The sequence below is a fragment of the Cervus elaphus genome, chromosome X (genome assembly GCF_910594005.1).
Source record: "Cervus elaphus chromosome X, mCerEla1.1, whole genome shotgun sequence".
Classification (NCBI taxonomy): domain Eukaryota; kingdom Metazoa; phylum Chordata; class Mammalia; order Artiodactyla; family Cervidae; genus Cervus; species Cervus elaphus.
The window spans coordinates 178273749-178298069 of NC_057848.1; the positions used below are offsets into that span (position 1 = coordinate 178273749).

At 54.5% G+C, this 24321-nt stretch overlaps 1 protein-coding gene across 1 annotated transcript in view; it reads left to right on the plus strand.

Moving 5' to 3' along the window:
* The first annotated feature begins 539 nt into the window (after window positions 1–539).
* MXRA5 (matrix remodeling associated 5) overlaps window positions 540–24321 on the plus strand; it is a 30591-nt gene continuing 6809 nt past the window's right edge. The window contains exons 1-6 of the mRNA XM_043895698.1: window positions 540–672; window positions 3887–4105; window positions 6818–6947; window positions 7708–8098; window positions 11039–16027; window positions 20996–21896. Coding sequence (XP_043751633.1) covers window positions 3897–4105; window positions 6818–6947; window positions 7708–8098; window positions 11039–16027; window positions 20996–21896 — 6620 coding nt within the window. The 5' untranslated portion in view covers window positions 540–672; window positions 3887–3896. The remainder of the gene's footprint in view (window positions 673–3886; window positions 4106–6817; window positions 6948–7707; window positions 8099–11038; window positions 16028–20995; window positions 21897–24321) is intronic.

The following is a 24321-nucleotide window of genomic DNA, read 5'->3' on the forward strand; positions in this document are numbered from 1 at the left end:
CGGCGGGCGCCCCCGGCTGCCTGCAGCCTGCGCTCGGGGTCCGGAGGCGCCGCCAGAGAAAACTCTAGCCCGCCTGGGGGAGCGCAAGTCGTATTCCTTCTCTCTTCCCCCGCCCTGAAAGGAAAGACAGTCTTCCTCCCACTCTTGCTGGGAAGGGCGCTCCGGGCGCAAACCTCGGGAGCTGTGCGCTCCCGGGTTTCTCTCCATCTCTCGGGTACCCCCCGGAGTTCCTCTCGGGAGTGAGGGGGCCCGGATACTTCCCCACGCCCACCCCGACCCCCGCACCAGTCCTTCCAGCTTCCCCCAGCCGGCCGTGTGTGCGCGGGGCCCCAGCGGTTCGCCCCGCCGGCGTGGACGAGGCGTGCCCACCCGGGCCGCGGCGCCATGCGGAGCCGAGAGGAGGGCTGAGCGCGCGGCGGCGGCGCGGCCAGGGTCCCCCGCGCCCCGTCTCCCCGGGGTGGGGCAGGGTGGGGCTGGGCCGAGGCGTGCTCTCGGGGAAGGCTCTCGGCGACGGGAATAAAAGGGCGCCGCGCTGGGAAGCCGAGCCGCCTCGCCTCGCCCCCCGGGAAGAAGGACATGGCCCCGGCCAACCCCCGGCGGTGACTCGCGCGCCCCGGCCCGGTGGACGCTCTGGGCGCACCGCTCCCGTGGGTCGCGGCTTCCGACGGACAGGTGAGGACCGAGGGCTGCCTGGGCGCCCCCGGCGGTGGCTGGGGAGAGGGGCTGGGGTGGGGGTGGGGGGCTCTGTCTGCAAGGGGTGGAGAGAGTTGAAAAGGGGACCGGTGTTGCCTTGGTGGGAGCAGGGGGCGAGGGCAAAGAAGACTTCTGGAAATGTTTCCTGGCGCTCCGTTAAAGGTCCAGCCGCCATCCAGAACGGGCTTCCCTGGTGGTTCAGCGGGTAAAAGAATCTGCCCGCCATGCGGGAGAACCTGGGTTCGATCCCTGGGTGGGGAGGATCCCCCTGGAGAAGGCAATGGCAACCCACTCCAGTATCCTGGCCTGGGAGAATTCCATGGAATTCCGCCGGGTCGCCAAGGGTCGGACACGGCTGAGCGACCAAGCCCAGCACAGCACCATCCGACACAGAAGCTGAGCAAAATCATCCGGGAGGATGCACAGAGTAGACTAAGGTCCCCTTTCCAAAGTGCCCGCTCCCCGATCCATCCCTGGTTTCCTGGGAGCCCTCGACCGGACCCTCAAGTGTAACCGGCTGCGCTCCTGCGTTGGTGGCGAGGGGCAAACCACAGTGGCAGGGCTGTGTGCCCCGTTTCTCCAGATCCCTAAGACTCTCCACCCCTAACCCCCGCCCACCGCCTTCTTTTGCCTTGCAAAGCGGGGAGACGCAAAGCAACCCCCTTCCTCTGCCGCGGGACGGCGAGGGGGGCGAGGGTTGGAGGGGTCTCTGAGCCGCGCGCAAGCTGGGGAAGCCGTGGTTTGGGGGAGATACGCCCTGTGGTGTCTGAGTCTCCGGCCTCGGAGACCCTCGGAGTAACCCGAGCTGCGCTCCGGAAAAGCTAGTTCGTGAAGTTACCGCGCAGCCTGCCCGGGCGCGTCCGGAGCGCGCGCTGGAAGCCGGCCAGGGGCGCAAAGGCCGCGCGCGTCCCCTCCAGACTCTTCCCCCGCCGGGTGGACTCCCGCCGACCGCCTCGCGCCCCGAGTCCAGCTTCCCGGGGTTCGCCGGGCGTGCCCGGAGATCGTGCAGGCTCGGGGCGGCTTCCCCGCGAGGCCTCGGGATTGGGGTTCCCCGGGGAGGGGGGAGCGCATCCCTGCGCTCTTCTGCGGCGGGCAGGGGAGGATACTGGGTGGAAAAGCGAGCGCTGGGAGCGAGGCTTCGGGACGCCGGGTTCCAGGTCCGCCTGCGGACACAGGGCCTGGACATGAGCCTGTGTGGAGGGTCAAGCGCGCGGGTGAGGGGCCTGGAGAACCGAAAAAAGCTCTGCAGAAGCCGGTCGGTTCCAAGGCGGAGAGGAGGCGCCCGGAGTCGGTGTTTGCAAAGCTGCTTGCACCGTCAGCTGTTTAGGAGCAGCTGAAAAACGAAACGCGTCAGGGCTTCAGAAGGCGTCTGTTCCCAGGTCCCCTAAAGGGCGGGAGACGCTGTGCATCTGGGGTGTCGCTACAGCGCGGGAGCAAATGGAGTGTTTATCATCAGAAGTCAGGGTTCGCGCAGAGCAGGGAGCCGTCGGGAACGCGCGCGTTTCTCTAATCGTGTTTCTCCACCTTCCCTCTGTGGTTACTTACGGATCCATAAACTTCATGCAACAGTTGGCGAAAGTGCGATTTGATGACTGATGCATGAAGAAATAGTCACTGGCTTTCTGAAGGAGGTTGCGGCTGGTGCAACCTAATTATTTTATCTGATCTTTTCCTTCCCTTTTTCTCTTTTTTTCTCTTTCCCTCTTTTCCTTCTGACCTCCCTTCTTTCCTCTCCTTTCTCCTTCCTTCCTCGCTCTCTCTTTTTTTTTTTTTGGTCTTACTGACGTTTTTGTCTCTAGATTCTTCGTAAGGCTGTATTCCTTGCTTCTTTCTCTCATGGCAGATTTTTCAGAGGTTTCTCCAAATGTGCTCCCTGGTAAACAATGATGTTTTGCCCTCTCAGCATTTTGGTTCTTCCAAGGGGGAAAAAAAAATTAAGGAGAGGAGACACACCCACATAAATGGAATACATTCTGCTTTAGTGAACATCTCTATAAGCCCTTGAAGATGGTATGAGGAAAACTTTAAGGAATGCCATGAAAAGAAGGAAATACTTCTGGTCATAATGGATTTCCTGAGAAGCTTGTTATTCAGTTATGTACAGTATGTAACGGCTATAGAGATAAACATTAGAGGTGGACAGATAACAAGTTACTTTTATGACTTGAAACATGAATGTATCTGTCGTCCCTATATGTGTGGGTATTAGTCGTTTCCTTCATTGGCAGGCAGGTTCTCTACCACTGGGTCACCTGGGAAGCCCTTATATTATACATTTGTACAAACACATATTTACATATATGTATATTTGTATATTTGTGTGTATATATACATCTTTACAAATACATATTTATGCATATAGGACTTCCCTGGTTGGCTTAGACACTAAAGAATCTGCCTGCAATGCAGGAGATCTGGGTTTGACCCCTGGGTCAGGAAGATTCCCTGGAGAAGGAAATGGGAACCCAATCCAGTAGTCTTGGCTGGAGAATTCCATGGACAGAGGAGCCTGGCGGGCTACAGTCCATGGGGTTGCAAAGAATCGGACACGACTGATTGACTAACCCTTTCCTTTCACCTTTCATACATTTATACAAATATATATATTTGTATATATACACCCATTTGTGTATTTGTCAGTATGGACAGGGCTTCCCTGGTAGCTCAGCCAACAAAGAATCCGCCTGCAAGGCAGGAGACCCTGGTTGGCTTCCTGGATCAGAAAAGTCCCCTGGAGAAGGGATAGGCTACCCACTCCAGTATTCTTGGGCTTCCCTGGTAGCTCAGCTGGTAAAGAATCCGCCTGCCATGAGGGAGACCTGGGTTTGATCCCTGGGTTGGGAAGATTCCCCTGGAGAAGGGAACAGCTACCCACTCCACGGGGCCTGTCAATTTCATATCCTCCCTTACAACCCCAGCGACATTTCCGAGTCGTCAGATCGATGTCAGGAGTGAAGGCTGTCTTCTGCAGTTGCATTAAACTGAGGGGCGAACGACGATCAAAAAAAAATTTTTTTTTTAAATTTTTGTGTTGCTCCACGCACACGCTTTGCGTCACCCAGATATCCCACGCCGACGCCTTGGGAAGCCTAGCACCCTGATGCACAATGCAGGTAGAAAATAAATAAATAAATAACCAGCTGGCGGTCCGGAAGGGCTGTCTGACACCCGGCTCTGCGTGGCTCCCCAACAGGTGTGCCGGGATGACCCCGCCGGGCGCGATGCCGACGACGTGGGCGCGGTGGCGAGCTCTCTCCGTGGTGCTGACTCTGCTCTGGGGACGCCCCCACGTGGCGCTGGCCTGCCCCCACCCCTGCGCCTGCTACGTCCCCAGCGAAGTCCACTGCACGTTCCGCTCGCTGGCTTCCGTGCCCGCTGGGATTTCTCCACATGTGGAAAGAATCAATCTGGGGTTTGTATCACATTCCTTCGAGCGATCTTCAGCCTCCTCGCCAGCCGGCGGGGGCGGGTTTCGTCTTTCGTGTAAGCGGGGTGTGTGCGCCCACGTTCGTGACTGTGTGTATACTCTTGTGGGGGTCACCGTGTCTTGCATGATGTGGCCCGAATCAAGAGGACATTTATAACTCTACTGCATGTGGTCCTTTGGGGCTAGTATCTGAGTTAATTCATCAGTACCAATCTCTGTCACAAAGCTTGATTACGAACCATCAGAGACAGCTTCAGCTCCTTGATAAATTTCCATTCATAACAGTTCTTTAATACACGGCAGATGCAAAATATATGATGCTTGCATAAATATGCTAATAGTATTTGAATAGATTTCAGCAGTTGTTACAAAATAATAAATAGAATAAGTGAGACACATCTTTGACCCTGTAAATCATCAGTGTGATGCAATCGTGACTTTGATGAAATAAGAGTTCTTTCAGGTTTTGCCTATTTAAAATTTCACTGTCTTTTAAACATTTTTTTAAATGTATTTATTTATGTGGCTGCATCAGGCCTTGGTTGCAACATGTAGGATCTTTAATTGTCTCATGCCAACTCTTAGTTGAGGCACGTGGGGTCTAGTTCCCAGAACACGGATTGAACCTGGGCCCCCTGCATTGGGAAGGAGCATCAGAAAGTTCAAGTGTTAGTTGCTCAGTCTTGTCCAACTCTCTGCGACCCCACGGACTGTAGCCCACCAGGCTCCTCTGTCCATGCGATTCTCCGGGCAAGAACGCTGGAGTGGGTTGCCGTGCCCTCCTCCAGGGGATCTTCCCGACCCAGGGATCGAAGCCCCATCTCTTTCATCTCCTGCATTGGCAGGTGCGTTCTTTTTCACTAGCACCACCTGGGACCACCAGGGAAGTCCCCTAAACAGATATTTTAGTGCGGCATTTCAGGTAGAATTTTTATGTTTCAATTTTCTTCTATACCCATATATACTTTCTATACCTAAGTGTCAATTGCCATGAATTATAGGTACTCATAAAATTTTCATACTAAACCATGATTTGCACAATTCTAATAGTAAACAGTCATTTGGAGTTCTTCAGCAAAATATGCTAGCTACATCCTCCCACCTATAAAACAATGAAGCTATTTAGGGTTTGATGAATAGACATTTCAGTAAGACAAAATGACCGGTAAGACAAAGTCCTCTTTGACTACAGAGCCTCAAAAATTCTTGCCTTTACCGATTAGAAGGTCCAGTAGAAGAGGGCGGTTAAGACTGAAATAAACACTTCAAAAATCCATAGCAATGGACCATGAAATAGCTCTCTCCAAAAAAAAAAAAAGAAGCTTGGCAAACTTGACTGTCTGAAAAAAAATCTAACCACGATGATGATCACTCCACAGGGAAAAGACATTGGCTTTGCCAGAAGAGGGAATAACCGTTTCCTTTTTATAATCTTTAAATTGTTTTACAATTTAAAAACCCGTTTCCTTTTCACAGTCTTCCAATTTATGCAGAAGAGGAGCTGAAGCTGCTTTGAATCAGGGTCGAATGGGCTCTGCGAGTTTGCAGAAAGGAGAACAGAGTTGATCTGTGATCACTTTTGTCTCTCGGGCTTCCCCGGTGGCTCAGCGGTAAAGAATCTGCCTGCAGTGCAGGAAACACAAGAGACGAAGGTTCATTCCCTGGGTCAGGAAGATTCCCTGCAGGAGGGCATGGCCACCCACTCCAGTCTCCTTGCCTGGGGCATCCCATGGACAGAGGAGCCTGGCGGGCTACAGTCCATAGAGTTACAGAGTGGGACAACGGCTTAGCGTCTGAGCACGCAAACGCTTTGCCATTGGAAGCAAAGACAGATATCAAAATGACTCTTTTGCCTCCTTCCGCCAATAGTATCTTGAGATGGTTTTGTGTCATATTAAAGAAAAATAAAAAAAAAAATAAAAAAACAAGGACGGGTTTCATGGCACCAACACATGGGACGTCCATCTGGCTTAATTTGTAACTTGATTCAACGGGCCACGTTTTTATTGTCTGATTCATGTTGATGTATGGCAGAAACCAATACGATATTGTAAAGCAATGATCCTCCAATTGAAAATTAAAAAACCATTAAGTACACATAGTAGAAGAATATCACTCGTCATCTCACAGCACTGTTTCTGGAGAGTGTTAGTCGTTCAGTCGTGTCCCATTCTTGTAACTCCATGGACGGTAGCCTTCCAGGCTCCTCTGTCCGTGGGATCCTCCAGGCCAGAAGACTGGAGTGGGTTGCCATGCCCTCCTCCAGGGGATCTTTCCCACCCAGGGATCGAACCCGGGTCTCCTTCACGGCAGGCGGCTTCTTCACCTTCTGAGCTGCCAGGGAAGTCCAACCTCAAAGGAGAAAAGGAGGCTGGCATGGTGCATTTTGTTGGGAAAAAAGAAAAGAGACAATAGCAGTGTCTAATACAGATAGAACTCAGGGTCTGAGCTGCCTGTTAGCAGTCTGCAAAGGGTGGAAAACCCTCGGGGAATGACCGATTATTGGCAGAGCGCTCCTGATTTTCATTCCCACACAGATGTTTTTTTTGGGTTCTCATTCATCACTGAAAGAAAAAGAGTGGCTCTTTCCTGTTTTGAAAGAAAGAGCTGCTCTTTCCTGTTGGGACAGCCCCAAAGATTTTTTTTTTTCAGAAATGACTTTCCATTTCAATTTTTTTTTTCTTTTTTCTTTTCTAGGTTTAATAGCATACAGGCTTTATCAGAAACGTCGTTTGCCGGACTGACGAAGCTGGAGCTGCTCATGATCCATGGCAATGATATCCCCAGCATCCCCGACGGGGCGCTGAGAGACCTCATCTCGCTCCAGGTAAGCCGGGCGTGGCGGCTTCCCAGGCGGTTCAGTGGTAAAGAATCCCCCTGCCAATGCGAGAGACATGGGTTCGATCCCTGGGCCGGGAAGATGCCCTGGAGGAGGGCATGGCAACCCACTCCAGTCTTCTTGCCTGGAGAATCCCATGGACAGAGGAGCCTGGCGGGCTACAGTCCATAGGGTCGTAGAGTCGGTCACACTTAGCTACCGAAAACAAACAAACTGGACATATATGACCGACACTAGTTGCAACCTCTGTCACCAGCCGTGGAGAGAGGGAAAACTTTAAAATGCTTTTCTTCACGATGAATGAAACGGCCACTTTTTTTTAAACGTGAACCAAACAAACTTCAGGTGTTTCCTTCCCTGCCCTCTGTTCTGCTTTCTGTTCCTGTGTGTGGTGTTTTTGTTTTTAATTATAAACAGGGCTTCTCTTGTGGCTCAGCTGATAAAAGAATCTGCCTGAAATTCGGGACACCTGGGTCCTATCCCTGGGGTTGGGAAGATTCCCCTGGAGAAGGGAAAGGCTACCCCACTCCACTATTCTTGGGCTTCCTTGGTGGCTCAGCTGGTAAAGAATCCGCCTGCAATGCGGGAGACCTGGCTTCCATCCCTGGGTTGGGAAGATTCCCCTGGAGAAGGGAAAGGCTACCCCACGCCAGTATTCCAGCCTGGAGAATTCCCTGGACTGTATAGTCCCTGGGGTTGCAGAGTCGGACGAGACTGAGCGACATTTTTCCACCTTCGGTCCTTGCAGGTTTTCAAGTTCAGCTACAATAAGCTTCGCGTCATCACGGGCGAGACCCTGCAGGGGCTCTGGAACCTGGTGAGGCTGCACATGGACCACAACCAGGTGGAGTTCATCCACCCGGAGGCGTTCAGGGGCCTGACCTCCCTGAGGCTCCTCCACTTAGAGGGGAACCGGCTTCGGCAGCTGCACCCCGCCACGTTCTCCAGCTTCGCCTTCCTGGACTACTTCCGGCTGTCCACCGTGAGACACCTCTACCTGGCCGAGAACGCCCTCAGCCGTCTCCCCGCCGGCATGCTGCAGAACATGCCTCTTCTAGAGAACCTCTACCTGCACGGCAACCCGTGGGCCTGTGACTGCGACATGGCCTGGCTTCTGGAGTGGGACGCCAAGTCCAAAGGTAGGAGCCGCACAGGCGGCCCGGACGGTCGAGTGTCCGCCTGCAGCGCGGGAGACCCAGGTTCGACCGCTGGGCGGGGAAGATCCCCTGGAGGAGGGCATGGCTACCCACTCCAGGATTCTTGCCTGGAGAACCCCCATGGACAGAGGAGCCTGGCGTGGCTACAGTCCATGGGGTCGCAGAGAGTCAGGCACGACTGAGCTTTTTCAGGCACGACTAACACTTTTTCAAGAAGAGCGGAGAGGCAGCGTGACTCTTAGCTGCCGACCCTTAACGTTCTGGACAGATAACTCCACCCTTCTGTTGTTGCTTCCTCTTGGGTTGGGTGAAATCGCATCCTCCAGTCAGTGAGGCAGGAAGTGTTCTAACGGAAACGTCAAGACGGCTCCATAGCGTAATTCAGATGTACGTTGTTGTGGTTCAGTTGCTGTGTCCGACTCTTTTGTGACCCCGTGGACTGTAGCCCGCCAGGCTCCTCCGTCCATGGGATCTCCCAGGCAAGAATACTGGAAGGCATTGCCCTTTCCTTCTCCGGGGGAATCTTCCCGACCCAGGGATCGAACCCGAGTCTGTAGCCTGAGTCTCCTGCACTGGCAAGGCAGATTCTTGACCACTGAGCCACCAGCTGCTGCTGCTAAGTCGCTTCAGTCATGTCCGACTCTGTGCAACCCCATAGACGGCAGCCCACCAGGCTCCCCCGTCCCTGGGATTCTCCAGGCAAGATCACTGGGGTGGTTACTTAGCCAGCAGGGAAGCCCTCAAATGCACGTTTACTTTAGTAAAGGCGTGCAGTAACTGTCATGAAATCAGTTTTAGACAGTTGAACACGGTTGCCACAGAATGGATGTCTGGACTATTCTTTTCAACCTTGGGTTACAGCTAGAGGCAGCAATTTCTGTGCATCCGTGTTCTACGGGAAGCATTCAGGAATGCCTCGGGACTGATGAACCTGTTTGCAGGGAAGGGATACAGACACAGACGTAGAGAACAGACTCACAGACACAGATGTGATGAATTGAGAAAGCAGCCTTGACGTATATACAGTGTGCTATGATGTGCTTACTCGATCAGTCATTTCCGACTCTTTGCACCCCCGTGGACTGTATAGCCCGCCAGGCTCCTCCGTCCATGGGATTCTCCAGGCAAGGATGCTGTCGTGGGTTGCCATTTCCTACTCCAGGGGATCTTCCCCACCCAGGAATCAAACTGCGGTCTCTTGCACTGCAGGCAGATTCTTTACCAGCTGAGTTACTAGGGAACCCCCATCTATACGCCACCCTGTGTTAAATAGGTAGCCAGTGGGAAGCTCTCGATAGCACAGGAAGCTAAACTCAGTACTCTGTCATGACCTAGAAGGGTGGGATGGGAGGTGGGTGGGGTGGATGCTCACGGGGATGAGGTTTATAATACTCCAAGCCATCGATGATGGCAGCTTGGCTGGTTTATTTCCAGTGGGAGTGGAAAGAAGGGGGTAGAGGCCACAAAGACTGTCACAATACATCGTAGTTCTCCACGATCCCCAGCAGGAGAGATGCTGGCACTGGTTATGAATATGGAAAGCGCTTCCCAGGTGGCGCTGGTGGTAAAGAAACCCGTCTGCCAACACACAAGATGTAAGAGGCGTGGGTTCGATCCCTGGGTCGGGAAGATTCCCCTGGAGGAGGAAAGGGCAGCCCACTCCAGTCTTCTTGCCTGGAGAATCCCCATGGACAGAGGAGCCTGGTGAGGCTACAGTCCATGGGGTCAAGAGTCAGACACAACTGAAGCGACTTGGCACGGATGAATACAGAAAAGCCGTGAGATGCTTAGCAGGGAGAAAATATAGTTTGATTCTGTAGACATCAGTTTGGGGAACCTTTGTACCATCTGATGGACTTGTCAAGTAGGACGTCGATGTGCCTCCCATGGGATGGGCTTGGGCTGGAGAAGCATAGACGGAACTGGTTGTCGGCCAGTAGACGGTAATTGAAACCACCCCCTGGGCGAGACCCTCCACGACAGGGCAGGGCCAGAAGGGAGGGAGCTTAGACGGAGCCCAGGAATGGTTCATCCATAATCAGTTGGGCAGAGAAGCGCTGAAAGAGTCAGTGTTGGCCAAAGAAGGACAAAATTCTGGAGGACTGAGTGTCCAGGAAGCCAAGAGTAAGAAAGTGAATCCAAAAAAAGAAAATACTGCCTGAGATGAGTAATTGTTGCAAAAGAAAATGTAGTTATGAAAGGTCAGCGTGATATGAGTCATGCCAACAGTTGGTCCTCAAGTGTTAGTCATTCAGTCGTGTCTGACTCTGCAACCCTGTGGACTGTAGCCCACCAGGCTCCTCTGTCCGTGGGATTCTGCAGGCAAGAACACTGGAGTGGGCTGCCATGCCCTCCTCCAGGGTATCTTCCCAACCCAGGGATCGAACCCCAGTCTCCTGCATTGCAGGCAGACCCTTTACCATCTGAGCCGCCAGGAAAGCCCACAGTTGGTTCTAGGACCTGGAAATACGTTCACGCATTGCAGAGACTTATGTAGGTTCTCCTGGACCTTCACAAAAGGAAAATTGCATCATGTGTACGAAGAGAGGTTCTTTGTCAACTTAAAGATACCTTTTCCTTGCCGCATGTGGGATCTAGTTCCCTGACCAGGGATGGAACCCCAGCCCCCTGCGTTGGGAGCTCGCAGTCTTAGCCCCTGGATCACCAAGGAAGTCCCTAAGAGTATCTTTTTAAAAAGTACTCATTGCTCCCTGTCAGGAACTTCCCAGACCCTGGTTAGTTACCACACAGTGGGGTTAAATAGATTTAAGCTCCCTAAGTGACATCACGGACACAGGTAGGTAAGGTCTTGAATCTTGGTTGAGATGCACCCAGGCGATAAAGATGCACACAGAGGCTTCATCCTCTGTCCATTCTTGGGGTCGTTGACTTAAAGCACGTTTGTCTGATGCTGTGTTCCAGGAGTCCTGAAGTGCAAGAAGGACAAAGCGTACGAAGGGGGTCAGCTCTGTTCCACGTGCTTCAGTCCCAAGACGTGGCAGAAACAGGAGCTGCAGAAGCTGCAGGACGTCCCCTGTCAGAAGCCTTCTATCGAGTCCCCGCTGAGACAGAACGGGAGCCGGAGTATCGAGGAAGATCAGGACGAGGACGAGGCTGCCCAGCACCCCTTCTCCCCGGACGGATTCCAGTTCCCCACGTGGAACGTGTCCGTGAACATGAGCGATGAGCACGGAAACACGGTCCACCTGGTCTGCGACATCAAGAAGCCCACGGACGTGTCCAGGCTCCACCTGAACCAGACGGACCCCCAGGAGATAGAGATCAACGCCACGGTCGCCTTGGACTTCGAGTGTCCCATGACGCGACAGAACTACGAGAAGCTCTGGAAGCTGATCGCCTACTACAGCGAGGTCCCCGTGAAGCTCCACCGGGACCCCGCGCTCGGCAAAGACCCCAGGCTCGGCTACCAGTACAGGCAAGATGCCGACGACGACGCCACGCTGTACTACACGGGCGTCAGGGCCCACATCCTCGCCGAGCCGGAGTGGGTCACGCAGCCGTCCATCGAGCTGCAACTCAACCGGCGTCTGAGCTCGGCCAAAGCGGTGGTGCTGTCCTACTCGTCTCGGCACGCCCTGGTCGTGTCCGCCAAGGACGCGAGGCTGTCTCGGAGCAGAAGCTGGGTGATGATCGAGCCCGGCAAAGCCGTGCAGAGAGCCCGGACCGTCCTGGAGGGGAGCCCCTGCCAGCTGAGCTGCAACGTCAGGGCTTCCGAGAGCCCCTCCATCTCCTGGGTGCTCCCGGACGGGTCCGTCGTGAAAGCGCCGATGGAAGACCGCGACGGCAGGTTCTCCGTCCTCACCAGCGGCTGGCTGAAGATCAGGTCGACGCAGCCGTCGGACGCTGGTCTGTACCAGTGCGTCGCTCAGGTGAGGGATGAGACGGACCGGATGCTCTACAGGGTCCTGGTGCAGCCGCCGGTCATTCAGCCTCCCGACGCGTTCACGGTGACCGTTCACAAGAACCCAGGGGAGCCCGTGACGCTGCCTTGCAAGGCGCTGGCCGTACCGGAAGCCCAGATCAGCTGGATCCTTCCACACAAAAGGATGCTGAACGCGATGGCCAATGCCTCGCACGCCTATGTGCTGGCCGACGGCACTCTTTCCATCCCCAAGGTTCAAGGCCGCGATAGCGGTTACTACAGATGCGTGGCGGTCAACCAGCGAGGGGCGGATCATTTCACGGTGGGGGTCCAGGTGAGCAAGAGGGGGTCCGGCGGGTCTCCGAAAAGAGGCGGGCGCCCAGGAGGCAGGACTCTTTCCGGAGGGCGAGGCGGGATCGTGGAGGATGAAGGCGGATCCGGCATGGGAGATGAAGAGAACGCATCGAGGACAGTCCTCCACCCGCAGGACCAAGAGGTGTTAATCAGAGCAACAGACGACGCCGTCGGCAGAGGTACGAAGACCAGGAAAGGGCGCAGAAAGCTGAAACCCTGGAAGCAACCCGCAAAGGAGCCGGAGACCAACGTCGCCGAAGGCCGCAGAGTCTTCGAGTCCAGACGGAGGATAAACGTGGCCAACAAGCAGATTAATCCAGAACGCTGGGCAGACATCTTAGCCAGAGTCCGTGGGAGAACTATCCCGAAGGGAACGGAAGGACCGCAGGTCATCACAGTCAGCTCGCCTTCGTTGACGAGGCAGGACGTGACTCCACCTCTGCCTGCCGTGGCTCCAGGCTCAGCGCCCCTTCAGACCACAAGCAGCGCAGAAGAATCCTCAGGAGATACGTCCGTATTTGGCGAGGAGGAGCAGGTTTCCAGTGCTGTCTCCTCCCCTAGGACTGTTCCGCTCCAGCCTGGTCACGACGGAGTCATTGGTAGTGAATCCAGAGTGACAACGACACCCATGGAAGAGTATATTGAAGAGGACTCTGCTGAGAAGACCCTGGGTACAACTCCCACTGAGGTTGACTCCAACCAGACCCCAGCCACGACACCGTCATCTATACTTTATGAATTTTCTACTCTGCAGGCCCTAGAAATGGAGCACAAAGGGCCCACCAGTGAAAAGGTAGCCACAGACAGCTGGTCTACCCTCGATGTTGGATCCGTGCTGGAGTCCACATCCCCTGACGATGAATCTCCGATGGACGCCGTACCCTTGGCTGAGTCTGAGACCGTGACCTACTTTTACCCCGATCTGGGGACAAATCCACTACCAGCTGAGCATACCGTGAAAGAACAGGCCTCCGCACACTTCACGCCAACTCCCGTCTCGTGGGTTGCCGAGGCCAGGACATCTGAGCCGCTTGAAGACCCCACCTTAGGGGACCCCGACGTCCCAGCTGAAATGCACCTCCAGGAACAGACAGACAGCCCGCAGCTTGTGAAAACTGGTTTAAGCACCCCGGGCCACCCAGTGATTCCTGAGGGCACGAAGGGGACTTCTCAGACGCTGCAGGAAGAGGGTACACTAGAGACACACCCCATGGACTCCCGACACATTGAGGGAAATGGGCAAGCCATAGACCCGACCACTCCACTTGATTTGACTCTAGAAGTGGTGAACAGCGTCACTGATTTGAAGCGTCCCGAGGAGTCCACGCTTGGCGTCGTGTTTGGCAAGGACATGACCACGGCACTGGTGACCACGCCAGCCCCAAAGGACACTTCACCATCGGCGCTGACCACGCATCCTTCTCGGAAGAGGCCCCATGGGAGGAGGCGATTCCGACCCCACAAATTCCGACACCGCCATAAACAGACCCCGCATACGACGTTTGCCCCGACAGACACTTTCTCGACTCCGCCGACCCAGGTGCCCGAAGGGAAGATTGCCAGCCAAGGGGCGAGTTCTCTGGGTCCTACGACCTGGGCTAACAGCGCCGTGGGTACCCCGGGACGCTTGGACACGGAGGAGCATGCCGAACCTGTATCCAGGGGCAGCCCACGCAGGAAACAGGGCAAGAGACCAAACAGACACCGATACATCGCTTCCACCCTCAGCTCTGCGGCTTCTGTGTCCAAGCCCAGCCTTTCTCCAGAAGATAAGACGTGGAAAGCTGTGCTTTCCCCTACGACCGTCTCTTTTACCACTGGAGACCCACGGGAGATAACCGGCGTGGAAGATCACAGCACAGCCAGCGTCAGCAAAACACATTTATCACGTGACAGATTCCGAGAGACCGTTCCCGTCACCCGCGAGCCCGTGTCAGGCGGAAAGGAAATGAAGAACCACGGTGTCACAGACCTCGGGGACTATCAAACCGACGGTGTGGTCCCTGGAGCCTCAGTCACTCACGCGGCATCACCTTCTGGGGCCAAGGTCTCCCCTGCGAGAGGATTTAAGGAGGCGTCTCTGACGTCTCCCTTTCCAGAAACGTCGAGCTGGGATCCCCCAGGGGCAAGCCAGCCTGCGATGGGACAGACAGACCCGCCTGTTACCAGCCCTCCGGAAGCGCTTACAGAATCACCCTCTGTGAGAGAGGCAGCGGATCTAGGTTTGCCTACTGAGTTTTCGCCTTCAGCAGCGGTCTCTACGCTGTTTCAACCCCAATGGACAGCTCCTTCAACGACTCTCCCCTTCCTAAAAGTAGAGGCATCCTCAAGTCCGGCGGAAACCACCATCCGTGATCAGAGAAGCCGTGAAACTGCTCACGCTACCATCCCTTCTGAAATTGGGCCCCAGAGTCGCGTGTCCACTCCCGCCCCGGTGGAGGAGCCAGAATCGCCATTCCCACCCACGACTCTCATATCCTCTGCAGAGACCACCACAGAACCCACACCACCTCTTCTTTCAGGAACGTCCCCAGCCTGGAAAGCTTCCAGAGACCACATGTCCTTCCATTACGTGGGGACCCCAGAAACCAAAGCGCCTTTGGTGAATAACGAAGTAACTCGGCATCTGGCGAAGCCAGACCAGTTATCCACGCCCTCTTCCAAGCAGGACACGTTTACCTTGACTCCAGAGGAGGCGTTAAGAAAGGAAGCGTTTGATGGTACAGTGAAAAACATGCTTCCCCGTGCTCCAGATGGTTCAAACGAGGCTGGGAGGGTCCCGGTTTTCCACCAACCAGCCAGAGTTCCCGCCACACCGATCCTGCCGAGAGGAACCGTGAGACCCCCGCACGCAGTCACACAAAGCCCCTTCAGATTCTCGGTCACCTTCCAGCCCCCTCATCACCTGACCCGCAAACCGGGTGTCACCGTGTACCCGTCGAGGGTTTGGCCGGAGGGCGGGCACACGACGACCCCAAGATCAACGAGTTATCCGACGACTCCCGTGGTGGTTTCGTGGCCTGTGTCCAAAGCTAGCGTTCCGGGTCCGGCGACTGGCCGGGGAACTGACCGATTCCAGGGCAACTCCAGGTCGCTGGGAAATAACCACCTGCCCGATCTAAGAAGAGACCCCGTGGGCAAGCTTCCGAATTCGAGAGCGCCTCCTTTTCCCGGCGGAAGATTCCCTTTCTTTATCAACAGGACCCTGTCTTTCCCCCAGTTGGGAGGTACTCCGAAACCTCAGGGACCCAGCTCTCCAGCCCCGGCGTTGAGAGACAGAAAGGTCAACACAGGTCCCTACACTCGGATCCACACTCAGAGCATCTTCCACATGGACCTGGGGCCCCCAGCGCCTCCCGTCTTGCACCCCCCCAGGACCACAGCACCCCCCTCCACGAATGTACGGAACATCCCCCCGGTCTTCTCCACCCGGAGCTCCATCCCCTTCTCGACGTCTTCCGTCCCGCCCTCCAGAAGCTTCCATCACAGCAGCTCAAAGCTCTTCTCTGCCGGAGGGCCGCCTGCATCCAAATTCTGGACGCTGGGGGAAAAGCCGCAGATTGTCACCAAATCCCCGCAGACCGTGACTGTCACCGCGGAGACGGATGTCATGTTCCCCTGTGAGGCCACGGGGAAACCCAAGCCCTTCGTGACTTGGACCAAGCTGTCCACAGGTACGGTGTTTACACGTCGGGCGTTCTAACCGGGGCTGGTAGGTGGAGAGGGGGAGTTCCTTTAGCCTAAGAAGTCCACGTAGAACCAGAGACTCTCAGGACGACAGGTAGATGGGATGGGAAAGGACTCCAGAGAATCTATTGATGGGTGTATCCCATTACAGGGATGGGGGAGTGAGAAATGAACAAGGGTGTGAAATGAAAAGGGTGCTTTTTTTCAAAGCAGCAGTGGAAACACGTAGCATTCCTAACCGGGACTTAGGGCTTCCCAGGTGTCTCGGAAGTAAAGAATCTGCCTGCCAGTGCAAGAGAAGTGGGTTCCATCCCTAGGTTGGGAAGATCCCCTGGAGAAGGTTGTGGCAACCCACTCCAGTATTCTTGCCTGGAGAATCCCATGGACAGAGGAGGCTGGCGGGCTACAGTCCATGGGGTTGCAAAGCATCAGATGTGATTTATCGACTGAACAATGACGAGAAACCCTGAGGCTTAGAAATATTCCGCAAAGGAACCTCTTGCCTTATCCCAGCACGGTTCGGTACAGAAGTCACCGGCAAGGCACGTGGTGCTTGCGGCAAGGGAGGGTGAGGGGAAGTCCCCCCCACCCCCCGCATCCTCCCACTGGCTTGGAAGGTCGCTGGAGTCTGGTCTGAGCTCAGCAGGCGTTGGTTTGCTTTGAACGTAGAGCTGTGATTTCTATGAGTCAGCCCCGTCTGCCATCACTGCGCACCCTACATGGGCGGCTGGAGCAGCCAACCTCTTTTCTGACCGTTTGGGGGGTTGGAAGTCCAAAAGTCGCGTGATAGCAGGACTGGTCCCCCCTGAATCCTCTTCGGCACGTCAACGGCCTCCTCCTCACGCGGCCATCCATCCTTGTGTCTGATGTCCCCATCTCCTCTTCTCATCAGAACCACGGTCCTCTGGGATCAGGACACACCCTCGCAGACCTCATTTTTTCACCTTCATCCCCTCTTTAAAGACCGTCTCCAAGCACAGCTGCATTCTGAGCCTCTGGTGGGGGGGGGGGGGGGGTCCCAACTCCAACATAGGAATTGATGGTGGAAGGACAAAATTCAGCGCACATAACAAGGGGCCATATGACGGTCTCTACTTGGCAGGCTGGGCTGCTGCAAAGACCGCTTTGCTTCATCCAAAACGACCCATCTGCTTGGATGTCCAAACAGATTCACGGTGACGCGGGGAACTAAACGTGATGACCACCCCTCTAGGTCATCGCAGAGCACCACGATGAGCTCCTTATGTTATTCAGAAGCTTCCCAGTCATGCTCTATATTTTAAACATGTAGGGTATATATATATGTCAGCGTTCCTCTCGGTTCGTCCCAGCCTGTCCTTGCCCCGCTGTATCCACAGATCTGCGTCTCTCTTCCAGCCCTGCAGTCTGTGAGAACGTACCTCCCTTTTCCTCTTTGTCTTTCTGTCTCTCTCAAGCACAGCTGTGTCCTTCAGGCTTGGATTCTGTTCAGAGGGTTGGGGTTTTTTTTTTTTTTTTTCCCCTCCATCTGGCGTGTAGATAGCCCAGGAAGTGACCGGCGCTGTTACACTGGAGACAGCTGAATGTTCTCTGCTGATCTCACACACGCTGGACGTTTTCCAGTCGTGAGAAGAGGCGCTGGGCGCAGGCAGATTACTGGCCTCTTTGATAGGCTCCACGCTGGACGCCAAAGACTTCCCTAATGATTTAATGAGGAATTTGCTGGAGAAAGCCAGCAAGGGGGACACTGTGGGGCTTTTCATTCTGAAAGGACTCTGCCTCGGATGGAAGGCGTGTCCCCCCAGTGAAGAGACCCCTTTTGCATTCGTCCTTAGCGTCCTCTGTCCCTTGTTCCATCGTAGCGTGTCCCTGGGCCACGCCCCCGCCCGGGACCATCATGCATCTTCCTCCACCTGACCGGGATTCTGCTTCTAGTGCCAGCTTTTCCTTGGTTTGGAGAAGGGCATGGTGGCCCACTCCAGTATCCTTGCCTGGAGAATCCCCATGGACAGAGGAGCCTGGTGGGATACAGTCCGTGGGGGTCGCAAAGAGTCAGACACAAGTGAGCGACTTACACTTTTCCTTTCTTAGTTAGCTCCGGTTGGGTTTTTTTTTTTTATTGGAATATAATTGCTTTACATAACTCTGTGTTGGTTTCTAATGTACAGCAACGTGAATCAGCTATAAGTATCCATACATCTCCTTCCTCTTAAGCCTCCCTCCCAGCCCCCATCCACCCCTCTAGGTCATCACAGAGCCCCGAGCTGAGCTCCCTGGGCTAGACCCCAGCTGCCCTCTCTCTGTCTATTTCACACACGATCTTGTGTATATGTTAGTGCTATTCTCCCGATTCACCTTCGGCCGCTGTGCCCACCTGTCCCTTCTCTCCGTCTGCATCTCTGTTCCTGCCCTGCAAACAGGCTCCTCAGGACCCATCTTTCCGGATTCCACATGCAGGCGTTAATGTGCAGGATATCTGATTTTCTCTTTCTGACCTCCTTCACTCTGTACGACAGACGCTAGGTTCGTCCACATCGCTGCAACAGACTCAGGCGCGTTCCTTTTCATGGCTGAGTAATGCTCCACTGTGTGTATATGTGTGTGTGTGTACCACATCTTTATCCATTCATCTGTCGATGGACACTTAGGTTGCTTCCATGTCATTACTATAAATAGTGCTGCAATGAACATTTAGGTGCATGTGGATTTTTTTTTTTTTTGAGTTATGGTTTTCTCAGGGTATATGCCCAGGAGTCACATTGCTGTATCATATGTTAGTTCTAGTGCAAGAGGGTTCCCTTCTCTCCATACCCTCTCCAGCATTTATCATTAGTTCATTTCAGTTCAGTTGCTCAGTCGTGTCCAACTCTTTGCGACCCCATGGACTGCAGCACGCCAGGCTCCATGTCCATCACCAAGTCCTGGAGTTTACCCAAACTCATGTCCATTGAGTCGGTGATGCCATCCAACCATTTCATCCTCTGTCGCCCCCTTCTCCTCCTGCCTTCAGTCATTCGTAGCATCAGGGTCTTTTCCAGTGAGTCACTTCTTCGCATCAGGTGGCCAAAGTATTGGAGCTTCAGCTTCAGCATCAGTCCTTCCAATGAACACCCAGGACTGATCTCCTTTAGGATGGACTGGTTGGATCTCCTTGCAGTCCAGGGGACTCTCAAGAGTCTTCTCCAACACCACAGTTCAAAAGCATCAACTCTTTGGCCCTCAGCTTTCTTTATAGTCCAACTCTCACATGCATACATGACCACTGGAAAAACCATAGTCTTGACTAGATGGACATTTGTTGGCAAAGTAATGTCTCTGCTTTTTAATATCGTTTGTAGATTTTTTTTTCATTGATGACCATTCTGACCAGTGTGAGCTGATACCTCACTGTAGTTTTTGATTTCCCTTTCTCTGATAATTAGTGATGCTGAGCGTCTTTTCGTGTGCCTCTTGGGGTGCACAGATGGTGGGGAGAAAGAGGAATAGGTGCCCCCCAGCTATAGAGGTGGGGGTGTCTGGAAGCATGTGTGGGAGCTCAGCTCAGCCACATGGGACAGAGAATGACCCGCCCAACCTCGCTCTCGGGAGCCTGGCTGGGCCAAGGGGGACGGTGACTGCAAACCTGGAGCGTCCCTGCCGCCGACCTGGGCACCTGAGGAGGACCTGAGCGTCCGCTCGGAGAGGCAGGGGCTGAGCAAAGCAGAGCTGCCTCTCCAGTAACATAAGTGAACAAAGAGGCCGCCTTGGGAGACCCTGGGGCTCATGGTACCTTCCAGAACCCTCTCTGAAAAGCATACCCGCTGCCCAGGCGTGAAGGTGGCATTTACCCTGATTCAGGGATTTCACGAAAGAGTCAGGAGGAATATCGGAGGTACTGGCGGGGTGGGTCTTTTGCTCTTTGCCGTGTGGACGTAAAGAGGAGAAGTCGATCAATTAAAGGGCTTCACAGGTGACTCAGTGGTAAAGAACCCACCTGCCAATGCAGAAGACTCCAGTTCGATCCCTGGGTCGGGAAGATTCCCTGGTGAAGGGCCTGGCAACCCAACTCCACTAATCTTGCCTGGAGAATCCCATGGACAGAGGAGCCTGTTGGGCTGCAGTCCATGGGGTCGCAAAGAGTCAGACAGGACTGAAGTGACTTAGCAGGCACGCAGGCGATCCTGGAGGTACTGGGGGTGGGTCTTTTTGCCTTTGCCGTTTGGTGTCACAGAGAGTTGGACACGCCTTGGCACGCAGCGCTACGCCATCTCTTTCTTTCCCACTTAAAATGTGTGCATTGAGGAAACAGGACGTTTTTACCTCTTATAATTCTCCACGGCCTGAGTGTATATTCATGACACCCTGTACATACACTGCAATGTGAAGAATAGATCTCTAGTGGGAAGCTGTCAGTGAGACCAGCTCGGGGGTCTGTGGTGACTTAGCGGGCTGGGGCGGGGGGTGGGACGGAGGTTCAAGAGCAAGGGGATGTATCTATACTTAACGCTGACTCCAGATTTCTTGCCTGGAGAAACCCCACGGACAGAGGAGCCTGGTGGGCTACAGTCCACCGGGTCACAGAGAGTTGAACACAACTGAAGTGATTTAGCACACACACACGCACGCGAGAGAAGATTATTGGAAGTCCTGGGGGTTGGGCCTTTGGCTTTTTTGCAGTTTGGACATAAACAGGGGAAATGAGATTAAAGAGTTTCCCTGACGGTTCAGTGCCAATGCAGGAGACTCAGGTTCAATCCCTACATCGGGAAAATCCCCTGGAGGAGGGAATGCAACCCACACCAGTGTTCCTTCCTGGGAGAATCTGATGGACGGAGGAACCTGGCGGATAACAGTCCAGCGGGGTTGCAAAGGGTCGGGCAAGACTTGGCGACTGGGCGGCTGCAGGCAAGAGATGCATTAACTAATCGTCTTTATTCCATCCTTGTGGAAAGAGGCTGTGTGCATCGCAGCTGATGGCAGGTGTTTTTGAATTCCAGGCGCTCTGATGACCCCCAACACCAGACTGCAGCGGTTCGAGGTCCTGAAGAACGGCACCTTCGTCATCCGGAGCGTCCAGGTTCAGGACCGCGGGCAGTACATGTGCACCGCCAAAAACCTGCACGGGGCCGATCGCATGGTGGTCCTGCTGTCCGTCACGGTGCAGCAGCCCCAGATCCTGGCCTCCCACTACAAGGACGTCACCGTCTACCTGGGCGACACCATCGCCATGGAGTGTCTGGCCAAGGGGACCCCCGCGCCGCAGATCTCCTGGGTCTTCCCCGACGGGCGCGTGTGGCAGACCGTGTCCCCCGTAGAGGGCAGGGTCACGCTACACGAGAACCGGACGCTGAGCATCAAGGAGGCGTCGTTCCAAGACAGGGGCGTCTACAAGTGCGTGGCCAGCAACGCGGCGGGCGCCGATAGCCTGGCCATCCGCCTGCACGTGGCGGCGCTGCCCCCGGTCATCCACCAGGAGAAGGCGGAGAACATCTCGCTGCCGCCTGGCCTCAGCATTCACATCCACTGCACGGCCCGCGCCGCGCCCCTGCCCAGCGTGCGCTGGGTGCTCCGCGACGGCACCCAGATCCGCCCCTCGCAGTTCGTCCACGGCAACCTCTTCGTCTTCCCCAACGGGACGCTCTACATCCGCAACCTGGCGCCCCAGGACAGCGGGCGCTACGAGTGCGTGGCCGCCAATCTGGTGGGCTCGGCGCGCCGGACGGTGCAGCTCACCGTGCAGCGCGCGGCCGCCAACGCGCGCATCACCGGCACCTCGCCGCAGAGGACCGACGTCCGCTACGGAGGGACCCTCCGCCTGGACTGCAGCGCCTCCGGGGACCCCTGGCCGCGCATCGTCTGGAGGCTGCCGTCCAAGCGGATGATCGACGCGCTTTTCAGGTACGTACGTATGGGGGCGCTCCGGACTCGCCATCTTTCCCCGGGCACCTCCGCGCGCTCCCGGGGACACCTACGCGCGCCGCCTCCGCGGGCACCTACCTATGCCTCCCCTTGGAGTTTTCTTCTTGGGGCACCTCCCTCCGTCTCCCCTTGGCATTGTGTCGCTCAGTCGTGTCCTACTCTGGGACCCCATGGACTGCAGCATGCCAGGCCTCCCTGTCCATCACCAACTCCCGAGAGTTTACTCAAACTCATGTCCATCGAGTCGGTGAGGCTATCCAACCATCTCATCCTCTGTCGCCCCCTTCTCCTCCCGCCTTCAGTCATTCCCAGCATCAGGGTCTTTTCCAATGATTGGGATTTGGGGGTGGACACCTGTTCGTGGGGTCGGACAGAAAAGGGAACGACTCCTTGTCTGGAATGAATGGGCTTCCCTGGAAGCTCAGTTGGTGAAAAAGCTGCCTCCAATGCAGGAGAGACTCTGATTCCATTCCTGGGTGGTGAAGATCCCCTGGAGAAGGGATAGGCTACCCACTCCAGTATTCTTGGGCTTCCCTGGTGGCTCAGAAGTAAAAAATCCGCCTGCAATGTGGGAGACCTGGGTTCGATCCCTGGATGGGGAAGATCCCCTGGAGAAGGGCATGGCAACCCACTCCAGTGTTCTTGTCTGGGAAATCCCGTGGACAGAGGAGCCTGGCGGGATTCAGTCCATGGGGTGGCCAAAGATTCAGACAGGACTTAAGGACTAAACAGAAACAACAAAAGGATAGATAAAAACAGTTTGCCTTCTCTTTCTATAATCGAATCTCAACAAAACACATAGGAGCTCCACACGTGATGTTAAAATGTATCCGCAGCAGAAGGAAAGGAGGGAAAAACAAAAAAATTAAAGACATGGTGATACACAAAGGTCACACATCTGGAGTCCTTAAAGTTCATTTTGGCTACAAGAGGAAGCACCTTGCCTTGTTGCCCTGTCTCCGAGTCCCAGGCGTATGAATCTAGAGCAGTGGGTCTCAACCAAGGGGGATTTTGTCCCCAGGGGACTTTGGGCAATTTGGGGAGCCGTTTTTGGTTGATGTGACTTCAGGAATGGGGAAGCGGGGCTCCCGACATGTGGTGGGTGGAGACCAGGGGTGCCGCTCCACACCCCACGGTGTGGAGGATGTGTGCTCAGGATGGCCCACGTCAGAGAGTCGTCCATCCCAGGTGTCTGTAGTGCTGAGGCTGAGAAACCCCGAACTAGCGTGAGAGACTGTCTAATTATCTATCCATCCATCCATCCATACATACATCTATCCATCCATCCATCCATCCATCTATCCATACGTACATACATACATACATCTATCCATCCATCCATATGTGTATCTACCCATCCATCCTTCCATATATACGTCTATCTATCCATCCATCATCCATCCATTTACCCATCCATCCTTCCATACATCTATCCATCTATCCACCCACCCATCCATCCATCCATCCATCCATCTACCCATCCATTCATCCATCCATGTCTATCTACCCATCCATCCATCCATCTCTCAATCTATCTCTAGCTGTGGTTCTCAACCAGGAATGACTTGGCCCTCAGGGGACATGTGACAATATCCAGAGACATTTCTGCTTGTCACACCTTGGCGGGGGCTGCTCCTAGACCTGATGGGTGGAGACCAGGGATGCTCCTCCACACCCCACAGTGCAGAGGACGCCCCACATAAGAGAGTCGTCCAGCCCCCAGGCGTCAGTAGGGTTGAGGCTGACAAATGCTGACATAGCCTAAGTGACTATCTACTTATCTATCTATCCATCCATCCCTCCATACATACATCTATCCATCCATCCATCCATCCATCCATCATCCATCCATCCCTCCATCCATCCATCCCTCCCTCCATCCATCCATCCATCCACACATGCATGCATCCATCCATATGTCTCTCTACCCATCCATCTATCCATATATGCATGCATCCATTTATCCATCCATCCATCTATCCATCCATCCCTCCATCCATCCATCCATCTATCTATCCATCCATCCGTACATGCATGCATCTGTCTATTCATCCATCCATCCAGTCTATCTATCCACCCATTCCATCCATCTACCCATCCATTCATCCATCCATATGTCTATCTACCCATCCATCCATCCACCCATCCATCCATCCGTCTACCTATCCACCCATCCATCTATCCATCCATCCATCTACCCATGCATTCATCCATCCATATGTCTATCTACCCATCCATCCATCCATCCATCCATCTATCCATCCATCCATCCATTCATGCATCTTATCTATTCATCCATCCATCCAGTCTATCCATCCATCCACCCCCCCATCCATCCATCTATCCATGCATCCCTCCATCCATCCATCCATACATGCCTGCATCTATATCTATTCATTCATCC